The sequence below is a fragment of the Penicillium coprophilum genome, assembly GCF_028826855.1.
Source record: "Penicillium coprophilum strain IBT 35676 chromosome Unknown utg000004l_segment0_segment0, whole genome shotgun sequence".
In the NCBI taxonomy this organism is placed as follows: Eukaryota; Fungi; Ascomycota; class Eurotiomycetes; order Eurotiales; family Aspergillaceae; genus Penicillium; species Penicillium coprophilum.
In genome coordinates this window covers 1,174,952-1,194,405 of record NW_026622723.1, presented here as the reverse complement: position 1 = coordinate 1,194,405, position 19,454 = coordinate 1,174,952, and the positions used below count along the sequence as shown (strand labels likewise).

Genomic DNA, 19,454 nt, shown 5'->3' with positions numbered 1-19,454 from the left:
TGATCCAGCATCTCACTTTGGTACAGATAATGATGCAGTCTACGGTAAGTTGCTCCGAAAAAGATTGTTCAAAAATCCTAACCGGATCATACAGTCGCTCTCACTCGATTTCGAAGGACACTGAAATATGCCCGACAAGAGGTGCGGGCGTTGACCCATACCCTTCACCTTCCACCCGCTCTCTCGGAGATATATGGTGGTCCACGTGCAGGCTGGTTGAGGGACATCCTCGAATGCCTGCCATGCCTGCAGTGTCTCATGGTCTCGAGATTGCCCTTTTTTGACCACCATGCTATGACAGCATTGAAAACCGCTGAGAGGTCGAGCCAGTATAATATACGGCTCTTGTTGGCTGAACGTGAGCCTAATACTACTTCCACGAGCCTCGCAGAGACTCTCTTCTTGTTTCCAGCATTGACCTACCTGGATCTTTCATACACCACTCCAGCACGAGACCGCAATGTACTCTCTCAACTAGCCCAAATGCCCTTTTTGAGGGTACTGAAACTGCGTGGCATAGGGCTGAAGGATAATGACGCCGAATTTCTAGCTAATGCAATTGGACGTCGAGTCCGTTGTCTAGATTTGAGAGACAACATGCTCACTGACATGGCAGTCCGCTCTCTTTTACAGGCATCATTTCTCCCGCCAAATGAGACGGAAAGGCAACAAAGCCCAAGACAGGCCACCGCTTCGCCAGACCCCTTCTCCCACTTTACAATCAACGGGTGTAATTCGGGCTTCTTCAAGCGGCCAGACTTAGATGAACAATTTTTGAAGCTTCTCGCTCAGCCGGTTTTATGCCATCCGTGGGTTGAAGACTTACCGCATACGGGAATCACTCATCTTTATATCACTGGTAATCAAATGTCCGTGGAGGCTGTGGCGAGTCTTTTGCTTTCATCCCGGCTATATGCTCTGGATTTCGGGACCATAAAATCTCCGGATAAGGCACACCAGACGCATCATTATGGGAAGGAGAAGTATCCCGGAGCTGAGAAACTAGTGCCAATCTTGGGTAAGGTCGCAGGGGACAACTTGATATATTTCCGGGCGCATCACGCAGTTCTCACTGGCCAACCACCAGCTAAAGACGTTGCATCCAGTGTTGAACTTCTTCCAGAGCTTTCAGCAGAAGAGGGCCCCCGTGAAGTCGAACAGTTCGAGTTGGATGGTACCCAGCAATTTTATGAGTTGCCTGGAGAGACAAGGCCTGCCTTTGAGCTTGCGGATACATCAATAAACAACTCAATTAGCCCATCTTCGACGACAAAAAGTGTTCAGACTTCCCAGCCATTGACAGTCTACGAGGATGAACCTGCACCACTGGTCAGGCGTGGTTCGGCTTTTGCTCCAGAGGTTGTACAACCCATATATGTGCATAGCAGTACTGACCATGGCACGCCCTCTAGTCCTTCTGGGACAGACACGTGGGATATAGGGCAGGCCGAGGGAAGCACCTTGCCTTCTATTTCAATGTCTTCGGACGGCGACACTTTTGCGACAGACTTGTCTCTGGGTCGAACATTGCAGTGTAGCTCCCCAATCTCATCCAATGATTCCCTCGTACAAATAGTACAAGAATTATTGGCGAAGCGACCGCGTAACCAATCACTTCCGCTTCGGGGAGGAAAAGAAAGCTGGTACCCTTACCTACACCCATCACATATTCCTCACATGGAATCTTTGGTACTGACAGACGTACCCTCGCATGTGGCGCCTAACTCATCGATATTATCTGCGCTCACTCGGTTCATTACTGCATGCTCAAACGAAGCATTGCTAGCGACTCTACAAGCAGGGTCAGACTATTCTCTCCCGCCAGGGCAAGCGCGCATGCAAGCCGAGCAGCAGCGGTCACGATCTCTCTTTGGCTTGCGGCGTCTAGTTCTCGAAATTACACCCGTTGATACCTCTAAATTGACATCATGGAAGCCCGGGAACCAATATAATGCCACAGGCCATTCAAGCACGGGTGACCGCGATTCTGAGAATCTTTGGTCTGCAGCTACAAATGATTTCAGCTTCTTTGGTGAAGAAGAGTGCGGAGTCCCTGAAAATGATCCTGGCAAATACTTTCCAATGGCTGTGCTTAATGACAAGGTCTCGCTTATGCCGGAAGATGACTCGTTGCATTCACCAGATCCGCCGAAGACTGCTGGAGATGGAAAGCAGCAGTGTGAGGCCCCGATGATTGACCTTGTGGCGGAGCTTGCGGCCTTTCGTCGCGGCAAGAAGGCCGAGTATGAGCAAGTTGTTCGTCGTGAAAGGATACGGCGAAGCACGATTAGCGCGGGTGCTTCTGGCCTACTTATGCCATCATCGCCCCATATTTCTCTCTCACATTACGTCGAAGGCCATTGGAGGGGGGAAGTGAAGATCGTTCGGAACCCGATGCCAAAGGTGCGGACCGGCATGGTAGACATGTATGGAAACTATTTCGAGAAGGGGTACTTGTACCCATGAATTCTGTCTTTAGCGAGATACCCAGCAACTCTACCCAGGATACTTCGAGTCTACGTGAGGCGATCATGTTTTGTAGGAATTTTTGATATTTTCTAAGTCCTCATTTGGACCTGAACCATCCTTCCTCCCAGTCATAACAAGCCGTCGTCAACGGGCTCATAAACATCACAATGCTAAAGAGACATCCAAACTGCCTTCATCGGACAATTGGTGCCATCTTTTTCATCCTCAGTGTAGAAGCATGGCCGGCAGTTTCGGGACCGAGCATCACCCCTGCGATCCGGTCAAGAAGAACACCAATGCGAAGAGTGAAGACAAAATAAAAGAATTCATTTCAAACTAGTTCAATTTTATTTTGTTCATCATGCGACATTCATCTCCTTACAAAGCCTTGGCGGCAGTAGGGGGCTGGAGCTTCTTGCCGTCCTTGTTGAAGCGAATACGGGGAGGGGGAGCACGGTTGCGGCGGCCTTCGCGGGAGCGAACACTATTGGAAAGTATTAGCAAATGAAAGGCGATCGAGTATCGAGAGTATTCGGTATAAACGTACCGGACAATCTTGCCGTGAATGGCGCAGGACACGCAGTACTGGAGCTTCAAGTACATCTTGGGGACAGAGTACTCAGCGAAGACGGAAGCCTCGGAGATATCACCTGTAAAGTGAAAATCGTTAGTTGCACTGGTTCGTCTTGGAATTACTCGAAAGAGTCATAGCCAAAGATCTGGATCTTGTCGTAGATTCTCGAGGTATCGGGAGAGTGGTCACGTACGGATGGCAGCAGACTCGACCATGTTGCGGATGGTGAAGCGCTTGATGGCCTTGTCCTTGGGGGTGCAGCGAGCGCAGTTGGAGCAACGCACAGGCTTGACGTGGCCGCGGCCATTCTTGTTGCGGCCGCTATCAAATCAATTAGTTACCGTCCCCTGAAGTTGCGAATCGTTCGAAGTCCAGTTTCCCATTCGCCTTGTCCAGCAATGTGCGTAGGTCGCGATTTCGATGTATTTGGAGATGAATGTCGTGTGCGCTTCCGTCGGCGTCATTGCGGAGGTGTCGAATGGGATACTGCTTCGCCGAGATAGGGGGATTTGTTGGTCTTACTTGTTCGCCCTCTTCTTGACCATTTTGACGGTTTGTTCTGTTGATGGTTAGGTGTTGGTCTGTGGGTGAAGGGGGGAGATAGCGTACGGTTGACTTGTCGGGAGTGGGTTGTCGAAGCTCGCTCACACAAAGTCTCTTTCGGGATGGATTGGATTCCGTTGTGCGGGTAGCCCTAAGCCCTTAAGCGAGACGGGTCACGGGTCTGATGCCCTGAGTTTAAGGCATCGATTTCCTGGGAGTCACGTGCATCATTTGGACAGAGTCACGAGCAGTATGTCCACCTAATTGGGACTAGCGCCCGGATCGTACCGTGTCATTTAGTGTTTACGGCTCCTCATCCCAGACTAACGAAGAAACACCCCTGTTGGGATTGACTATTGAACTGCCCATTTTTCTTCTCCTTCCCAGGAATTCTCCTTGCCTTTTGTCTCCCATACCAGTCTCACAACTTGACATCCTTGTTTTGTTTGTGTCATCTCCCTTCCTTTCTCTCCATTTTTATTGAGACTTTCTCCTTTCGGCATTATTATGTCGGCCACAGGTACTTTTCGGGGAAAGCCCAATCAGACCATCGGAAGAGGAAGGCTGCCCGACTTCGGAAATGATCCCAGTGCTTCCCACATCCCCCGACCCCGGCCAGAATCTTCAGTCACAAACAATACACCCTCCAGCGACGTTGGAAGTGGCACAATGAGCGCCGCAAGTAGCAGACAGCGACAGAATCAGTCGAAACGTGATGAGGTACGTCATGGCAGCCAACGGGAGTGATCTCCTGATGCTTACTTTGAGCTTTGACTTTGATCTAACCTCGACACAAGGCTATCCGCCGCAAAATGGAAGCCGACCTCAGCAAAAAGAGGAACGCTCCAGCAAAATCGAGGAGCTCCCGCAAAGCCCCTCCCGGCACCGTGCTCGCCCTCAAGCCCAGCCAGGCCCTCCAGATCAAACCCAGCATGAGCATCGCGGAGGCTGCTCAGCTTATGGCCGCCAAGAGAGAAGACTGTGTGTTAGTGACCGACGATAATGAGCGCATCGCAGGTATTTTTACAGCCAAGGATTTGGCGTTCCGTGTCGTCGGAATGGGCTTGAAGGCGCGAGATGTCTCCGTCGCTGAGATCATGACTAAAAATCCGCTTTGTGCGAGAACGGACACCAGCGCGACCGACGCGCTCGATCTTATGGTGCGCAAGGGATTCAGGCATCTGCCAGTCATGGATGAGAATCAGGATATCTCTGGTGTTTTGGATATTACCAAGTGCTTCTACGATGCTATGGAAAAATTGGAACGTGCATACAGCTCGTCTCGCAAGCTGTACGATGCACTGGAAGGTGTACAGACAGAGCTCGGCTCTAGCCAGCCCCAGCAAGTCATCCAATACGTGGAGGCATTGCGATCGAAGATGTCCGGTCCAACTCTTGAAACCGTCTTAGACGGCTTGCCACCGGTCACTGTCTCTGTCCGCACCACCGTCAAGGACGCTGCGGCTCTGATGAAGGAAAACCACACCACAGCGCTGTTGGTACAGGATCAAGGCTCGATCACTGGTATATTCACTAGCAAAGACATTGTTCTTCGCGTTATTGCTCCTGGCCTCGACCCTTCAACCTGCAGTGTTGTCCGTGTCATGACTCCTCACCCCGATTTTGCCCCATCGGATATGAGCATTCAAGCCGCGCTTCGCAAGATGCATGGTCAGTCATTTCGATCAACAATTAAAAGCAGCGCATGCTAACTCTGCAACAGATGGCCACTATCTCAACCTGCCTGTGATGAACGAAGGTGGTGAAATCGTCGGCATGGTGGATGTGTTAAAGCTCACTTATGCCACACTTGAACAGGTATGTAGATAGCGTCAGATCTGACATGGAGGCGCTTTGGCTGACGTATTCAGATCAACACTATGTCAACTCAAGATGACGAGGGTCCCGCGTGGAACAAATTCTGGTTATCGATGGATCACGAGTCAGACTCGATGGTCTCTGGCGGCCACAGCCAGCAACTGAATACCCCACACCGCTCAGTTATTAGCCCCGACCTCACTCGCTCAGGCTGCGACAACAGTCTTCTCCCCAACGACTCAGCATCGCACCACGGTGATGAACATTCCGAAGTTGTTTCTCAACACCACCCAGCAGAACCAGCTGCTCCTACGCCATTCCCCTTCAAGTTCAAGGCCCCTGGTGGCCGAGTGCATCGTGTGAACGTCCTCCCCACCAGCGGCGTTATCGAACTTGTGTCGCAAGTCACAGCGAAACTTGGCAAGGAAGTCGAGGCTGTCGGTGGCGAGGCTACCGTTGAGGAGGGTCGGCTGAGCAACACAGGATATGCGCTCAGCTACATGGACAACGAGGGTGACACCGTCTCTATCACCACGGATCATGATATGACTGACGCCATCGACCTGGCCCGCCGTACTCACCGCGACAAGGTCAATTTGTTTGTCCACGACCCCGCCCAGCCGCCTATTCCTGTTGAACCCCATCATGTCAAGATTGTGACTCCCGTCGAAGAGCAAAGCGTTGCTGAGGAACCTGCGTCACAAGAGTCCCCCGTGAACAAATCCCTACCCCAGCAGCAAGCTGTGCCCCCCCACGCCCCGGATGAGCAATTGATTGCCGGCGTCCCCAACGACTTGCTCCTTCCTGGTGCTATTGTCACACTGGCTGCAGTTATTGCGGGTGTGTTCATCCTCAGCCGCCCCAGTGGTCGGTAAAAAGATATCTGGCCCTTGGTCTATTTCCGAAACCCTCTTTTTCTCTCCAAATTCTTCACTTTTTTCTGATTCGGCTTGGCTATTCAGCATTTTGAGAAAGCGTAGTAGATTATTTTCCTGTCTGGAGTGCTGCATACCCGTTTTTCTTTTCTCTAATATCGATATTCCGTGTCGCGTTCAGATACCGCTGTTCGTGTGAGCAGTTGCGGCCTTAGTTTAGCCTTCAATGCAAATAATTGTTCGAGATGAAACTTGATCAAATAACTCAGTGCATACATTATCGCCGTAAGCTATAAAATAAGTAAGTCTTTGACGGGATAAGCAATGGTTCATTTCTTTCATACTTATTTATGTCTGTTCGAATTTAGTTAGCCTTGTGGCCTGGAATTACCGCATTTGGCTTAGCGTTCAGTTGCGATTATCGTCACTATGGGCTCTTTATGTTGTCCTTGGATTATTCGTACAGTTAATTGCAATTTTTGTCAACGAAGAAACTGTTACAAAGACCTCGACATCTCCTGTTGAATCTACTTTTCTCTTGTGGTGTGATTAGACTGGCACTTTCAATCTTCTTCACCCCGAAGGGCCTATCCGTCTATCGCTCTCCTAATCAGAAATTCTTCTTTTTTCCCTCTCCCCGCCCCACCAAAAACAAAACTCCTCTCCTTCGTTCCACCCTACCTCCACCGAATCACTTCTACGAGGGTTGAAAGAACTTGGGTTGCTTGGATCGTCTGGAACTTGGGAACAGACACGCCCAACATGTCCCTCCTACCTCCCGAAATCCACACCGCGCTTTCTCAGCTGCTCCGCGCCTTGGGCACACCCGACAATACCGTCAGATCCCAGGCGGAAGACCAGCTTAACAATGACTGGGTTCAGAACCGACCAGACGTTCTATTGATGGGATTGGCGGAACAGCTTGGCGGTGCAGCGGACACAATAGTAAGTTGCACCAGACTCCAGGGGTGCAGTTGATTGAAAGAGGGGTGTTGCAAACGACCGACAACCGAATCAACATCCGAATCTCACTAGGATTTGGGATCAAAGCTAATGAGAATCTCTTGCTGATAGACCCGTGCTTTTTCCGCTGTGCTTTTCCGAAGAATCGCAACAAAAACCCGAAAGGATCCCGCCTCAGGTGACAACAAGGAGGTTTTCTCGTGTCTCCCCAACGAGCAGCGAATTGCCATTCGTGAAAAACTGGTGACTTGCCTGACGACTGAAACTGTCACCGATGTACGCAAGAAGATTGGAGACGCATTGGCTGAGGTGGCTCGGCAATACACCGATAATGGTATGCGATTCGAACCCGCCTTTGACGAAATGAGGACTGTTGGTTCTGACGATTTCACTTGTCATTTTTAGGCGAACAGTGGCCTGAACTCCTCGGCGTTCTCTTCCAGGCGAGCCAGAGCCCTGACTCAGGCCTTCGGGAAACCGCATACCGCGTCTTCACGACCACCCCCGGGATCATTGAGAGGCAGCACGAAGATGCTGTTGTGGAGGTCTTTACCAAAGGTTTCAAGGACGATAATATTTCTGTATGTCGACATGTGATTATGCCCTTCCAGCTCAATTTTGACCATTTTATCAGGTGCGGATTTCCGCTATGGAAGCTTTCGCTTCGTTGTTCCGGTCGATCTCCAAAAAGTCCCAGCCTAAGTTCTTCGGCCTCATGCCAGACCTTCTCAACATCCTTCCTCCCCTGAAGGAAGCCTCTGAAAGCGAGGAGCTGTCCTCGGCACTGCTCGCTTTGATCGAATTAGCTGAGATCAGCCCGAAGATGTTCAAGGCCATGTTCAACAACTTGGTTAAATTCAGCATTAGTGTCATTGGCGACAAGGAGCTCAGCGACCAGGTGCGCCAGAACGCACTCGAGTTGATGGCTACCTTTGCCGATTATGCCCCAAATATGTGTAAGAAAGAGCCGGAGTTCGCACAGGAAATGGTCACACAGTGTCTGAGTCTGATGACTGATGTTGGTGCGGATGATGACGATGCCGAGGAATGGAACGCGTCCGAAGATGTAAGTGTTTGCGTTTATACCATTATAATTGACATCCCGCTGACTAGTAACAGCTTGAGCCTGAAGAGAACGATCTCAACCACATCGCTGGTGAACAATGCATGGATCGTCTCGCCAACAAACTCGGTGGAGGGGCCATCCTTCAACCCGCATTCTCTTGGATTCCTCGCATGATGTCGTCTACCAACTGGCGCGACCGCCATGCTGCTTTGATGGCCATCTCCGCCATCTCCGAGGGTTGTCGTGACTTGATGGTCGGTGAGCTGGACCAAGTTCTAGCACTTGTTGTTCCTGCCCTGCAAGACGCCCACCCCCGAGTCCGCTATGCAGGCTGCAATGCTCTAGGCCAGATGAGTACCGACTTTGCCGGTACCATGCAGGAGAAGTACCACTCGATTGTCCTCACTAACATCATTCCCGTTCTCGCCTCTACCGAGCCACGTGTGCAGTCTCACGCTGCCGCCGCTCTCGTCAACTTTTGCGAGGAGGCGGAGCGCAGCACCTTGGAGCCATACCTCGGAAACCTGCTCAGCCATCTCCTGGATCTTCTGCGCAGCCCTAAACGTTATTTGCAGGAGCAGGCACTTTCCACCATCGCTACCATTGCCGATTCCGCCGAGGCCGCTTTCGATCAGTATTATACTACTCTGATGCCTCTCTTACTCAATGTCCTCAAGGAGGAACAAGGTAAGGAGTACCGCCTTCTTCGTGCCAAGGCCATGGAGTGTGCTACTCTGATCGCACTGGCCGTTGGCAAGGAGAAGATGGGTCAAGATGCTTTGAACCTTGTGCAGATTCTCGGCAACATTCAGCAAAACATTGTCGACGCCGACGACCCACAGTCACAGTACCTTCTTCACTGTTGGGGCCGCATGTGCCGTGTTCTAGGCCAAGATTTCGTGCCTTATCTCCCCGGTGTTATGCCTCCTCTTCTCACCGTAGCTGCTGCCAAGGCTGATATTCAGCTGCTTGATGACGAGGATCAGATCGAGCAGGTTGAGCAGGATGATGGCTGGGAGCTGGTGCCACTCAAGGGCAAAATCATCGGTATCAAGACCAGTGCTCTTGAAGACAAGAATACTGCTATTGAATTGATCACGATCTACGCCCAAATTCTCGAGGAAAATTTCGAACCTTACGTCCTAGAAACCATGGAGAAGATCGCGGTCCCTGGTCTTGCCTTCTTCTTCCACGACCCCGTTCGAGTTTCGGCTGCTAAGCTGATCCCTCAGCTGCTTAACTCCTTCAAGAAGGCACACGGTGGCCAGTCCCCGGGCTTCGCTGAAATGTGGAACAAGGTCGCAGAGAAGATCATCGAGGTTCTGAGCGCTGAGCCGACAGTTGACACGCTGGCTGAGATGTACCAATGCTTCTACGAATCGGTAGAGGTAGTTGGCAGAAACTCCCTCACCCCTCAGCATTTGCAGGCTTTCATTGAATCGGCGAAGTCGACCCTTGAGGACTACCAGATGCGCGTGAAGCAACGTTTGGAGGAGCAGGCCGAGCTCGAAGATGGTGACGAGGAGAACCTGGACTTTGAGTACGCCGTGGAGGATGACCAAAATCTATTGAGCGATATGAACAAGGCCTTCCACACCATATTTAAGAACCAGGGCAACTCTTTCCTGCCAACCTGGCAGCAACTGATTCCATTCTATGACGCTTTCATCACAAGCCAAGATCCGACACAACGGCAGTGGGCTCTTTGCATAATGGATGACGTGCTTGAATTCTGCGGCGAAGAGTCGTGGGCCTTCAAGGACCATATCATGCAACCTTTGGCCTCTGGTCTGCGAGATGAGAACGCCGCCAACCGTCAGGCGGCGGCTTACGGAGTGGGTGTGGCCGCGCAGAAGGGCGGTGCCGCCTGGAGCGACTTTGTGGCAGCCAGCCTCCCTAGCTTGTTCCAGGTTACACAGCATGCCCAATCTCGCACAGAGGAGAATGTGTTCGCGACTGAGAACGCATCTGCCAGTATCGCCAAGATTCTGCACTACAACCCATCTAAGGTTCAGGCTCCCCAGGATGTCGTGACCAACTGGATTGAGACTTTACCCATTACCTACGACGAGGAGGCTGCTCCCTATGCCTATTCTTTTATTGCACAGTTGATTGACCAGTATGTTCTCTTGATCAACCCTTCATACTTATACTAATATTGTACTAGGCAAAACCCGGCTGTCTTTGCCAAGGCTGACCGTGTCTTCGGTTTCATCGTGCAGGCACTCGAGGCAGCTACCCTACAGGGCCAGACCGCTGCCCGGGTGGCCACATCTGCCAAGCAGCTGGTGGCAGCGACCGGTGCCAATGCAGACCAGATTCTAGCTTCTGTGGACCCAGCCAACCAGGAAAGAGTGCGCAAGTTCTTCCAATAAAGCTCAGACATTTTGTTTTATATCCGGCAGAGCTTTATCCCCCTTTTTTATTATTTCCCAAATCATTCCCCTCGGTCATGTGAAATCTGAAGTTACCTGAACCCCCGACACGTTTCTTTAATTCTTAGCCCCTACGTACGAATGCCATGAGCTTTAGACGTTGGATTCCACCGTACGCGCGATGTCCATGTAGATGAAATGCCGGCCTTTGCCATTGATCTGGCTAGATATCTAAAAGAAATCAGACCATGCTATCTACAACTTCGATACCCTTTGAATTTCATTCGCAACCACCTCCTCCAGTCCCATGACCTTGGGCTCCCCAATCAACCCGTTGGCCCGCTCCGCATACAGTGTCCCGCCTTCGCCCCAAATCCGACGTAATGTGAACACAGTGGCCGCCGGGTTTCCAGTTTCCCACGCTGTAGCCTCCGCCTCGCGCAACTTCGCCAACGATGCGCGAGATACATCCCACGGCTGACCTCCAAGCTGACGCTCAAATTCCGCCTGGATTTGGTCGGGGCTCGTGGTAAATGAATTAACACACAAGGCAGCGTTTTGCGTCTTAGCCGTAGCATGAAGCAGAGTGTTCAGGACAAGAACACCAACACTAGCGGAATAGTCAGTCAATTGTTCATCCCAACGAGAAAAATGCCAAAAAGGGAAAGGAAAGGGAATCTTACTCTTTCATCGTAGTCAGACTGACATCTGCCTTCCCCTTCTCACCCAACAAAACAGCCCTCCGTCCTTTGACATCCCACCCACCAGCCGCCTCCATCCCAGGTATGAGATGAAGATACATCTCCGCAAAGGGACCAGTGACTACATAGGAATAGGCGAGGTCGTCGCGTGATATCTCATTCTCAAGATATGCACGCACTTTCAGCTTCTGCTGGTGTGGCTTCTCATTCGCCGAAGCCGGCCCGTGCTTGATATCAGTGCCGTACTCGGAGGGCAGGAACCATTTTACAGTAGAGCTGGCAGCTGCGAGTCGGATGAGGGGAATCTGTTGTGCCAGGGTGTTGCGCCCCAGTGCTGAAATCACAGTGTCGATTCCTATTTGGCTCAATGGTGAGCTTTTCATTTCATGGTTTGGGCTGTCCAAGACTTGAGGATCACGCCATGCATAGATATGGTTTCTTACCTTCGTATGCTGCTTTCACCGCATCTTCATCTTCGACATTGCCCACAATTACCTCCACGCCTTGGTCTTTTAGTTTGTTGAGATGCGAGGTCTTGGTTTCGGCTGTGTGTGGGGAAGTAAAGATGGCGATACGGCCGAATTGGGAGCGCTCGGGCAGGATGGCGTCCAGGATGAATGAGCCGATATTGCCCGTTGCACCGAATAGAAGGATGTTCTTAGCAAGAGACATGACTATATAGCTCTGTGAGAAGTGGAGAAATCGATGGCGTAGCTCTCGAGGACGGTGCAAGCTGATATACAACGTGAAAGGTCCACTGGTGGGGGTGTGCACCAAGTGGTGGGGGTCTTGCTTATCAATCAATTGGGAGAAGCTCCCAGGGTTAATATATAATTTCAATTTTACTCGGAGGTTTTAGAGTCAAGGACATCTTTTACATTGCGTTCGAGGTTGCAACGTGCTTGGGGGGTTGGTATATCTGCATGTCTGATGTAGACATATTGAGCGTTATAACCACCAATATCAGTAATTGGGAATTGGAAGCTTGAATCAAACTTGGATTAACATATGCCTTTTCGATGCTTGGGACCCTGATTGTTTTCTTTAGTGGGCACAACTTGGCATTGGAACGACGCAAAACTTACACTGAACTGATAAGTGGGTAATTCGAAAGCTGGGGAATTGGTGGGTGATCAGATTGACCTCAGAATCAAATATGTTCATTTCATACCCCTGAACGCTTAAATTACCATCTCCAATATCTCCAATACCTGAGACTTCTCCTTCAGTGGCACTGGGTTTGTCTTGCACCAACGGTCATGTAGGCTATTCTCCGCCAGTCCATTCAACTGGTCCCGCCCTACTTTGACATCGCTCAAGAATCGAGGCATTCCCAATTCGCGGATAATAGCATCCAAGATGTCGCCCAAGTCCGAGGCTTCTATGTTGACCGAGCGGGCATGCAACACCTCCAGCACGACCGGATCTTGAATCAGGAATTGGCGCACGCGAGCTTGTTTTTCGCGGTTGGCGTTGTACTTAGCATTGAACTTACACACAGCTGGCAGCAAGATACAACTGGTTTCACCGTGGCCGACGCCCAGTGGACCAAGCTACACAACTGTTAGTCGGTCTCATCGATGTGCCTGTGGATGTCTTTGAATGCAAAGAGAGCAAAGTAGTCGCATACCTGATGTCCAATCCCATGACTGGCACCCAATTCAATTAGGCCGCTAGTACAGGCCGCCATGGCATCCACTGATCCAAGTTGGCACTGTAGGTGTGCCTCACGGTCTGATCGGTCCTTCCTGCAGCGCAATAGACCAGGGACCAGCAATCCCAGTGCACGCTGAGCGAGTTCGTCTGATGTCGCCGTCGTACCTGACATGGAACACAGATTTTCGACACAGTGATCAATTGCGCGCACACCTGTACTAAGCCAGATTGAATCGGGTGTCGTTTTCGCCAGCTCAGGGTCGAGAATAACCAGCTGTGGTCCGCGAATTGGATGCTGGAAGCTGTATTTGCGCTTTGAGTAGTCTTCCGTGCCGCCAGCAAAGTTAGAGTATTCGCCGGCGGAGAGAGATGTTGGCACGGAAATGATCGGGATAGTTGGGACTTTGATCTCTAATCGCTTTTGGGGGCCTTCTGCAAGAGTTTCAAGCTCTTCGGGTGTGCGAATTTGGTTTTCAAGGACCTGAAGGGGGTGTTAAACTGAGAGTATAGACACAGAGATATATATGTATGGTCTTGCAGGGGGGAATGAGAAGAGGCAATAATAGAAACGGAAATGAAAATGAACGGAGGTGTGAAATATAAAGGTGTACCAACCAATGCAATTATTTTCGCACCATCAGTCAAGCTACCAGCTCCCACAGTCAAAAGCAGATCAGCATGCACAGTCCTAACCTCTTCGGCAATCTGCAACACCTCGGACCACAAAGTGTGACTCCGCATACCAATCCAATGACCAACCAGCCTATCCGGCCCCAAAGTAGTCTCCAGATGGCTCATTACATCAGTATTTCGGGCTAGTGATCCTGAGCAGATCACATATACACGCGAAGCCTGGAATGTGCTATCGAGATGGCGTACTATAGCTGCGGGAAAGGCGATACCATAGGAAAGAAGCGGACGCTCACGGCCTCCGAAGGCAGGTCTGACTGTTTCTGACATTGTAACTTAGATAAGGTGAAAAGGTAAGACGTGAAGAGATGTGAAGTCAACCTGGACATGTTTGGGAATGTACAGGAAAGGTGGGGCTGAACCCGATTTATGTGCATAAACTTGTGACGATCCATTTGACTAAATGATAGGAAGGTGAGGAATATCATCTTTCTAGTGGCCATCCGCGCTGGATTTGACTATCCAGGCATATGAGCTGCGTGTTTACATCTTTACAACAGATGACTTGACGTAACCTGCGCCGCAATTTGGAGATCTGGAATTTTGCCGAGGCTGCAACTGTTGAAGTTAGCGGTGGCTCTCATAAAATTGTCAAATAAATATTAACCACCGGACAGATTCAATGAGCTATCTAGATACTAAAGTAATTTCAAGAAAAGTACATACACAATCTTGTTCTATCAAAATCATCTGTTGATACATGACGGTATACTGTGTCGATCATATCATATCACGTGCATCCCCACACTCCGTCTCCGTCACCCGCCAACCCTGCCCTTGACATTCCTCATCCGACGAACCAAGCTCAAAATGGCATCCACTCTCCGTCAGAACCCATGGCGGGCCTACCAGAGTCTCACCCGGCAACAAATTCGCACAACACGCCTCTCCCGGCATCTCTCCACCAATCCCCTCCGCTCCAATGCTACCAATAACCCCCTCCGCTCCCGAGCATCCGCAGCGGCGGATCTCCAGCACGCCTCCCAAGCTCAACGCAAAATGGTCCTCTCCGCAGCTGGCATTATTACCTGCGCAGTCGGTCTTTACGGTGTCATCAAGCTAGACTTATTTGGACTTGACGAACTAGACACCAAAAAAGAGAACAAAACCGCAGCCACTTCTGCAACCCCGAGGAATGGCGCAATGCGCATGGACGGCCCAGTCGGTTTCTCCAATGGGGGTCCATCATTAATAACAATTCAAGGCCAAGATAAACTCGAGCAAGTGCCAACAGGAACAAGCACAATTCCCACCTTCCCAAGCACAATCCGACTCCCCTCATCTGAAGCAACAGAAGGCAAGCAAACAGGCGACGATCTAGCCCCATCCACGGGCGAAGAATACCAACTCCTAGGCCTTGGTATCCGCACCGTCTCTTTCCTCTCAGTCCAAGTCTACGTGGTTGGCTTGTACGTCGCGAAGTCCGATATAACCGAGCTGCAACGGCGCCTCCTGCGCACAGCAGTCCACCCTCCCAATACCGACGCCCACTCCGCCATCTCTGGCGCCGGCGCCGACGCTGCTACTTCTCTCGTCTCGCCGGAGCGCCAACAGCTCAAGGAGCTTCTCCTTGATGCGGAGCACGGCGACGCCGTCTGGTCTGCCATCCTCAAGGATGACGGTATTCGCACTGCATTCCGCATCGTGCCTACCCGGAACACGGACTTTATGCATCTGCGCGACGGCTGGGTTCGTGGTATCACTGCGCGCGCGCAGGCGAAGAAGGCTGCGGGGCCAGGCGAGTTCCAGGATGAGAGCTTTGGAAGCTCGATGAATGATTTCAAGGCTGTGTTCGGTGCGGGCAAGGGGAAGGCAGTGCCAAAGGGGCAGACGCTTGTTTTGATGCGTGATGCGCACGGCGCTTTGGATGCGCTTTTCCAGCCTGGGGCTAATGAGCCGGTCAAGTGGATGGGTCGCGTCGCTGATGAGCGGATTAGTCGGCTTGTTTGGTTGAATTATCTCGCTGGCAAGACGGTTTCAAGTGAAGGAGCTCGGAAGAGCATTGTTGACGGATTGATGTCCATTGTTGAGAGGCCCCTTGGGACCGTTGTGCAGAAGGTTATCTGATTTTTTGGGGGGCTATGGATTCGGTTTCGCTTGCTTGTATTAACATACCTGTACGTTAGTCACTGTTCGATTGTTTTACCTTGTGTTAGCTCTACCAAGGACTCCAGAGCTATATGGCAATTTTCCACTCAATACGCATCTACCGCTGGGATGTGGTAGGGCTCTCTCGATCCCTCCCATCACAAGCCAGTGATATTTTCCCGCATTTTACAAATATTCCATGGGGAAAAGAAAAGTTCGAGAGACTACATGGTAGATAAGAGGTAAATTGCTGTGCAATAAGAAACCACTTCCTTGGTTTATATTCAGAACTCGGGCCTCGGGAGATTCCCGCATGTATGATACCACCGCTTAGATCGCACCAGCGGCCTTGAGCAGCTCCTTCAGGTCCTTCTTGGCCTGGAGGTCAGAGTTTCCGCCGATATGCTGCTTGTTGATGAAAATGTTGGGCACGGTGCGCTGGTTTGAGATCTCGGCGAGAGCGCTCTGGATGGCAGCTCCTTCCTCTGTGGTAGTATTCAATTAGCGATTGGGTTGAAAAAGAGACATAAACATATATCAGAACTATAGATGCAAAGACTAATATTCTTGCGAGAAGAATACAAGAACACAAAGAGCAAAAGAGTAGACTTACCCTCCAAATCCAGCTCGAGAGTAGTGTACTTCGCATCCAAGCTGTCAAGCAACTTCTTGGAAGAGGCACAGTAAGGGCAGTATGACTTAGAGAAAACGACGACAGCGTTGTCGTTAATAAGGGACTGAGCGCGGGTCTTTGCGGCGGACATGGCGGCGGGATTTGGACCGGCGAAAGAGCCGAAAAGACGGGTGAAGATGGACGAAATGGTGGGCGGTTTGTGACGAAAAGAAAAGAGGCAGAGTCACCTTTTATAGGATCGAGCGGGGTACAGGTACAAAGATGAGAGGATTGGTTGGCTATTCCGTCAAGATTGCGGGATTGGATGTGGCGATGATGTCAGGTGATATTTGTCAGCTGGGGAGCTCTCCCGGGCCCAGACTCAGGGCTTGTTTCTTTTTGGGTAATGTATGTAGATGCCTATGTGTAGTTCGTAGACAGCTACAAGGTAGTATTTGATACACCTCAAACTAGGCATGTGGTTAACGCGGCATCTACACATTTACAAGTTTAAGTAACAATTATGGACAGCTTTGTGCTATGTATTCATCCATTCGACCTAAGATATGAGTAGCTCCATAAGCAATTCTGGCATGAAAATCGAGCAAATTCAGGTACCTGACTGCTCGAGCCAATGAGTAGATCGCACTAGATAAAGAGGAGATATTTGCTGGGTAGAAGGCTTGGGAATATGGAAAAACAGGCTTCGGAAATGTTTGAAAGAGGCAAGATATTGGAAAAAAGGAAACCATTGGGTCAAGAAAGTCAGAAGCAGTTGTAAGATGAGAAGGGAGAGGCGCACACCTCAATTTATGCTTCTTGTGGGGTGCCAATCCCTCGCTCCCATCCCATCCATGCGATCTGGAACGATTCTTTTGAGTTCCCTCCTACCAATTCAATAGGAATGGCAATAATCACAGGAGAAGAGAAGGGAAATATCAAGGAATGGATGCATGGAAGAAGAAAAAAAGGATAGTCATGCTCTGATGAAGAAGAAAGCCAGATTAAAAATCAGTCTGAAGAAAATTGAACTCAAGGCGAAGAAATTCCCTAGATCGCAGGATATAAAGCCACAGAACAGAACCGACAGAACACCATCCCGCCGGAGACGCTGGAAAAAAAAAAAAATAACAGGGAAGGGAATCAAGCAGATGTGCAAATATCAAAGGTATGTTGAGGAAATCGGTGAGAGATTGGATAGATGGTTGTGGAGTGGGATTCCATCACATCACAATGCAGCATCCGCAGCCCTTGTCTTTCTTTGGTGGCTGCTGCGCGGTGACAACTGGAGGGTTCCAGTTGGGGTTGGGGTTAGGTGTCAGTCCCATAGGAGGTGTGTCCTGCACCTTTGGCATGGTACTGTAGCCGGTACTCGTATTTGGTCGGGGTGGTTCAGGACTCTTTGATGGCGGAGGCGGCAACTCCTCGAGCTGTAGAGACTCGACAGGTTGCTGTTCCGGTTCGACCTTTGTGGCTACAGGAGGCGGCGCGTCGAATGGGTGCACTGCGAGGGGGGCGAAGTTGCGGTCATATGTGTTCGGTGTCCGGCCTTCCTTCTCCCACTGTTCCTGCATAATCTTCTTGGCGACAGTCGGGATCATTTGTTGGTCTGGTGGAAGGCGAGGATCGGGCTTGTACATAGTTGCCAACCACGGCGGGTCTCCTTCAGGCCGATTAGCGGCTGTTGTGGGACGACTTTCACCTGACCTGGTGGTAGGGCGCTGTGTAGTGTTACCAGATACAGCACGAGATCGAGGAGTGCTCGCTTTCCTGCTCGTGGGTGGAGCAGAGGTCTTTCGATTGGTGGAGCCGGCGTTCTTCGCTATCTTCTTGCCCGGTGTGTTTTGCGTACTGCTGAATCCGCGACTGCCCGGTCGGCTTCCTGGAGAAGGAGTCGAAGCATCTTGCTCAATATTGATAGGTTCACTGGCTCTGCGGCTCCGCGAAGACCGGTCGTCTTCATCTGTTGCAGCACGGCTCCGTGAACTGCGAGAATCGCGGCCCATGGCGCCTGATATGGGAACTGGACTAACCGTAGAGACAGGGATTCGGGATGCGCTTTTTCCGAGGCTTGGGTGGCTGTAGATGCTGGCGGCTGCATCGTCTGCAGCGATCTCCTCTGGTCGGCGGAGATCCCAATGTTCCCGCTCATCCTCGTCTACATTGCCATTCCCATCCCCCTTCCCAGGTTCTTCCTTCATTTTCGGCCAGGGTTCGGAATATTCTGCAGCAGGTGAGATCGCCGTGCCAGTCCCATTGGCAGGGGTTTGCTGTGAATCATGGCTTCTCCCACGTCCCCCACTCGATTTGCTTTCTCCTCTCATCCGTCGCTGGAAGAGAATGGCTGCTTGGTGGAGCTCCTCACTCTCGATCTTTGCCAGCTTGTCTCGGTGAATCCATTTTTCCTGGTTCGTTTTCCCATCAAGGTACAATTCAAGACCATCACTGGCCTCGTCGGGCTCTTTACGACCGGCTGTCTCGTGACCAAATGCATCTCGCATACTGCCTACTTCACTTCCATGTCGGTTGAGACTGGGTTCCCTCCGTCCTCGGGTTGAGGATAAATAGGGCGATTCGTGTGTGTGTACAGTGCGGGAGACGGAGGAGCTGCGTGAGCCGTGCGAGTTACGCTGTCGAGAAAATTTTGCGCGGGTGGAATTCGAGTCATGCGAGTTGCGCTGTTTGGATGAGTGGTGGTTCTCCTGCGGGGAAAAGGGGATCAGCACTTTTTATCTTTTTCCACATTCTTAGGCTACCAGATCGGTGGCTCAAATACCACATGGAATCATCTTACCTCGTTCGCAAGTGGCACCGCAAAATCCCATTGCGAACCATCCACGGGTGATACTAAGGCATCTGCAGCATATGCCGCTGTAGCGACGCCCGCCATTCCCGGAGTTGTTGTTCACAAACTACGAGGAAAAGAAAAGGCCAGTCCAGCTGCAACCCTGGTGAATGGTAGAAATTGCCGTAGAGATTGGGTTGTCGGATCAAGCCATTCCAGGTAGAGTCGGAAAGTGGAG

The 19,454-nt window shown here is 50.9% G+C and overlaps 9 protein-coding genes across 9 annotated transcripts; 4 read left to right on the top strand and 5 right to left on the bottom strand.

The window, feature by feature from the left end:
* Window positions 1-597: 597 nt before the first annotated feature.
* Window positions 598-2,466, top strand: N7500_004870 (uncharacterized protein; the record flags this gene model as incomplete). The annotated part of the gene is made up of 1 exon (XM_056676015.1): window positions 598-2,466. One exon carries the CDS (start codon window positions 598-600, stop codon window positions 2,464-2,466), a length of 1,869 nt encoding a protein of 622 aa, XP_056531015.1.
* Window positions 2,467-2,705: 239 nt separating this feature from the next.
* N7500_004869 (40S ribosomal eS26 domain-containing protein) lies at window positions 2,706-4,089 on the bottom strand (the record flags this gene model as incomplete). The annotated part of the gene is made up of 6 exons (XM_056676014.1): window positions 2,706-2,953; window positions 3,017-3,119; window positions 3,237-3,364; window positions 3,566-3,602; window positions 3,653-3,737; window positions 3,949-4,089. The coding sequence occupies 6 exons, from the start codon at window positions 4,087-4,089 to the stop codon at window positions 2,848-2,850; spliced, it is 600 nt and encodes a 199-aa protein (XP_056531014.1). The 3' UTR covers window positions 2,706-2,847.
* A 4-nt stretch (window positions 4,090-4,093) lies between these two features.
* On the top strand, window positions 4,094-6,279 carry N7500_004868 (CBS and PB1 domain protein; the record flags this gene model as incomplete). The annotated part of the gene is made up of 4 exons (XM_056676013.1): window positions 4,094-4,306; window positions 4,384-5,257; window positions 5,310-5,404; window positions 5,458-6,279. The coding sequence occupies 4 exons, from the start codon at window positions 4,094-4,096 to the stop codon at window positions 6,277-6,279; spliced, it is 2,004 nt and encodes a 667-aa protein (XP_056531013.1).
* Window positions 6,280-7,041: 762 nt separating this feature from the next.
* On the top strand, window positions 7,042-10,683 carry N7500_004867 (nuclear import receptor PSE1; the record flags this gene model as incomplete). The annotated part of the gene is made up of 6 exons (XM_056676012.1): window positions 7,042-7,224; window positions 7,354-7,576; window positions 7,648-7,823; window positions 7,877-8,308; window positions 8,362-10,427; window positions 10,476-10,683. 6 exons carry the CDS (start codon window positions 7,042-7,044, stop codon window positions 10,681-10,683), a joined length of 3,288 nt encoding a protein of 1,095 aa, XP_056531012.1.
* Window positions 10,684-10,938: 255 nt separating this feature from the next.
* On the bottom strand, window positions 10,939-12,056 carry N7500_004866 (uncharacterized protein; the record flags this gene model as incomplete). Its single annotated transcript, XM_056676011.1, has 3 exons — window positions 10,939-11,293; window positions 11,367-11,739; window positions 11,828-12,056. The coding sequence occupies 3 exons, from the start codon at window positions 12,054-12,056 to the stop codon at window positions 10,939-10,941; spliced, it is 957 nt and encodes a 318-aa protein (XP_056531011.1).
* A 509-nt stretch (window positions 12,057-12,565) lies between these two features.
* N7500_004865 (iron-containing alcohol dehydrogenase) lies at window positions 12,566-14,000 on the bottom strand (the record flags this gene model as incomplete). Its single annotated transcript, XM_056676010.1, has 3 exons — window positions 12,566-12,937; window positions 13,015-13,521; window positions 13,656-14,000. 3 exons carry the CDS (start codon window positions 13,998-14,000, stop codon window positions 12,566-12,568), a joined length of 1,224 nt encoding a protein of 407 aa, XP_056531010.1.
* Window positions 14,001-14,540: 540 nt separating this feature from the next.
* On the top strand, window positions 14,541-15,797 carry N7500_004864 (chalcone isomerase domain-containing protein; the record flags this gene model as incomplete). Its single annotated transcript, XM_056676009.1, has 1 exon — window positions 14,541-15,797. One exon carries the CDS (start codon window positions 14,541-14,543, stop codon window positions 15,795-15,797), a length of 1,257 nt encoding a protein of 418 aa, XP_056531009.1.
* A 351-nt stretch (window positions 15,798-16,148) lies between these two features.
* On the bottom strand, window positions 16,149-16,662 carry N7500_004863 (glutaredoxin; the record flags this gene model as incomplete). The annotated part of the gene is made up of 2 exons (XM_056676008.1): window positions 16,432-16,662; window positions 16,149-16,303 (listed from the first exon to the last, which is right to left on the bottom strand). Exons 1-2 carry the CDS (start codon window positions 16,580-16,582, stop codon window positions 16,149-16,151), a joined length of 306 nt encoding a protein of 101 aa, XP_056531008.1. The 5' UTR covers window positions 16,583-16,662.
* Window positions 16,663-17,654: 992 nt separating this feature from the next.
* Window positions 17,655-19,321, bottom strand: N7500_004862 (uncharacterized protein; the record flags this gene model as incomplete). The annotated part of the gene is made up of 2 exons (XM_056676007.1): window positions 17,655-19,133; window positions 19,226-19,321. The coding sequence occupies 2 exons, from the start codon at window positions 19,319-19,321 to the stop codon at window positions 17,655-17,657; spliced, it is 1,575 nt and encodes a 524-aa protein (XP_056531007.1).
* Window positions 19,322-19,454: the final 133 nt, after the last annotated feature.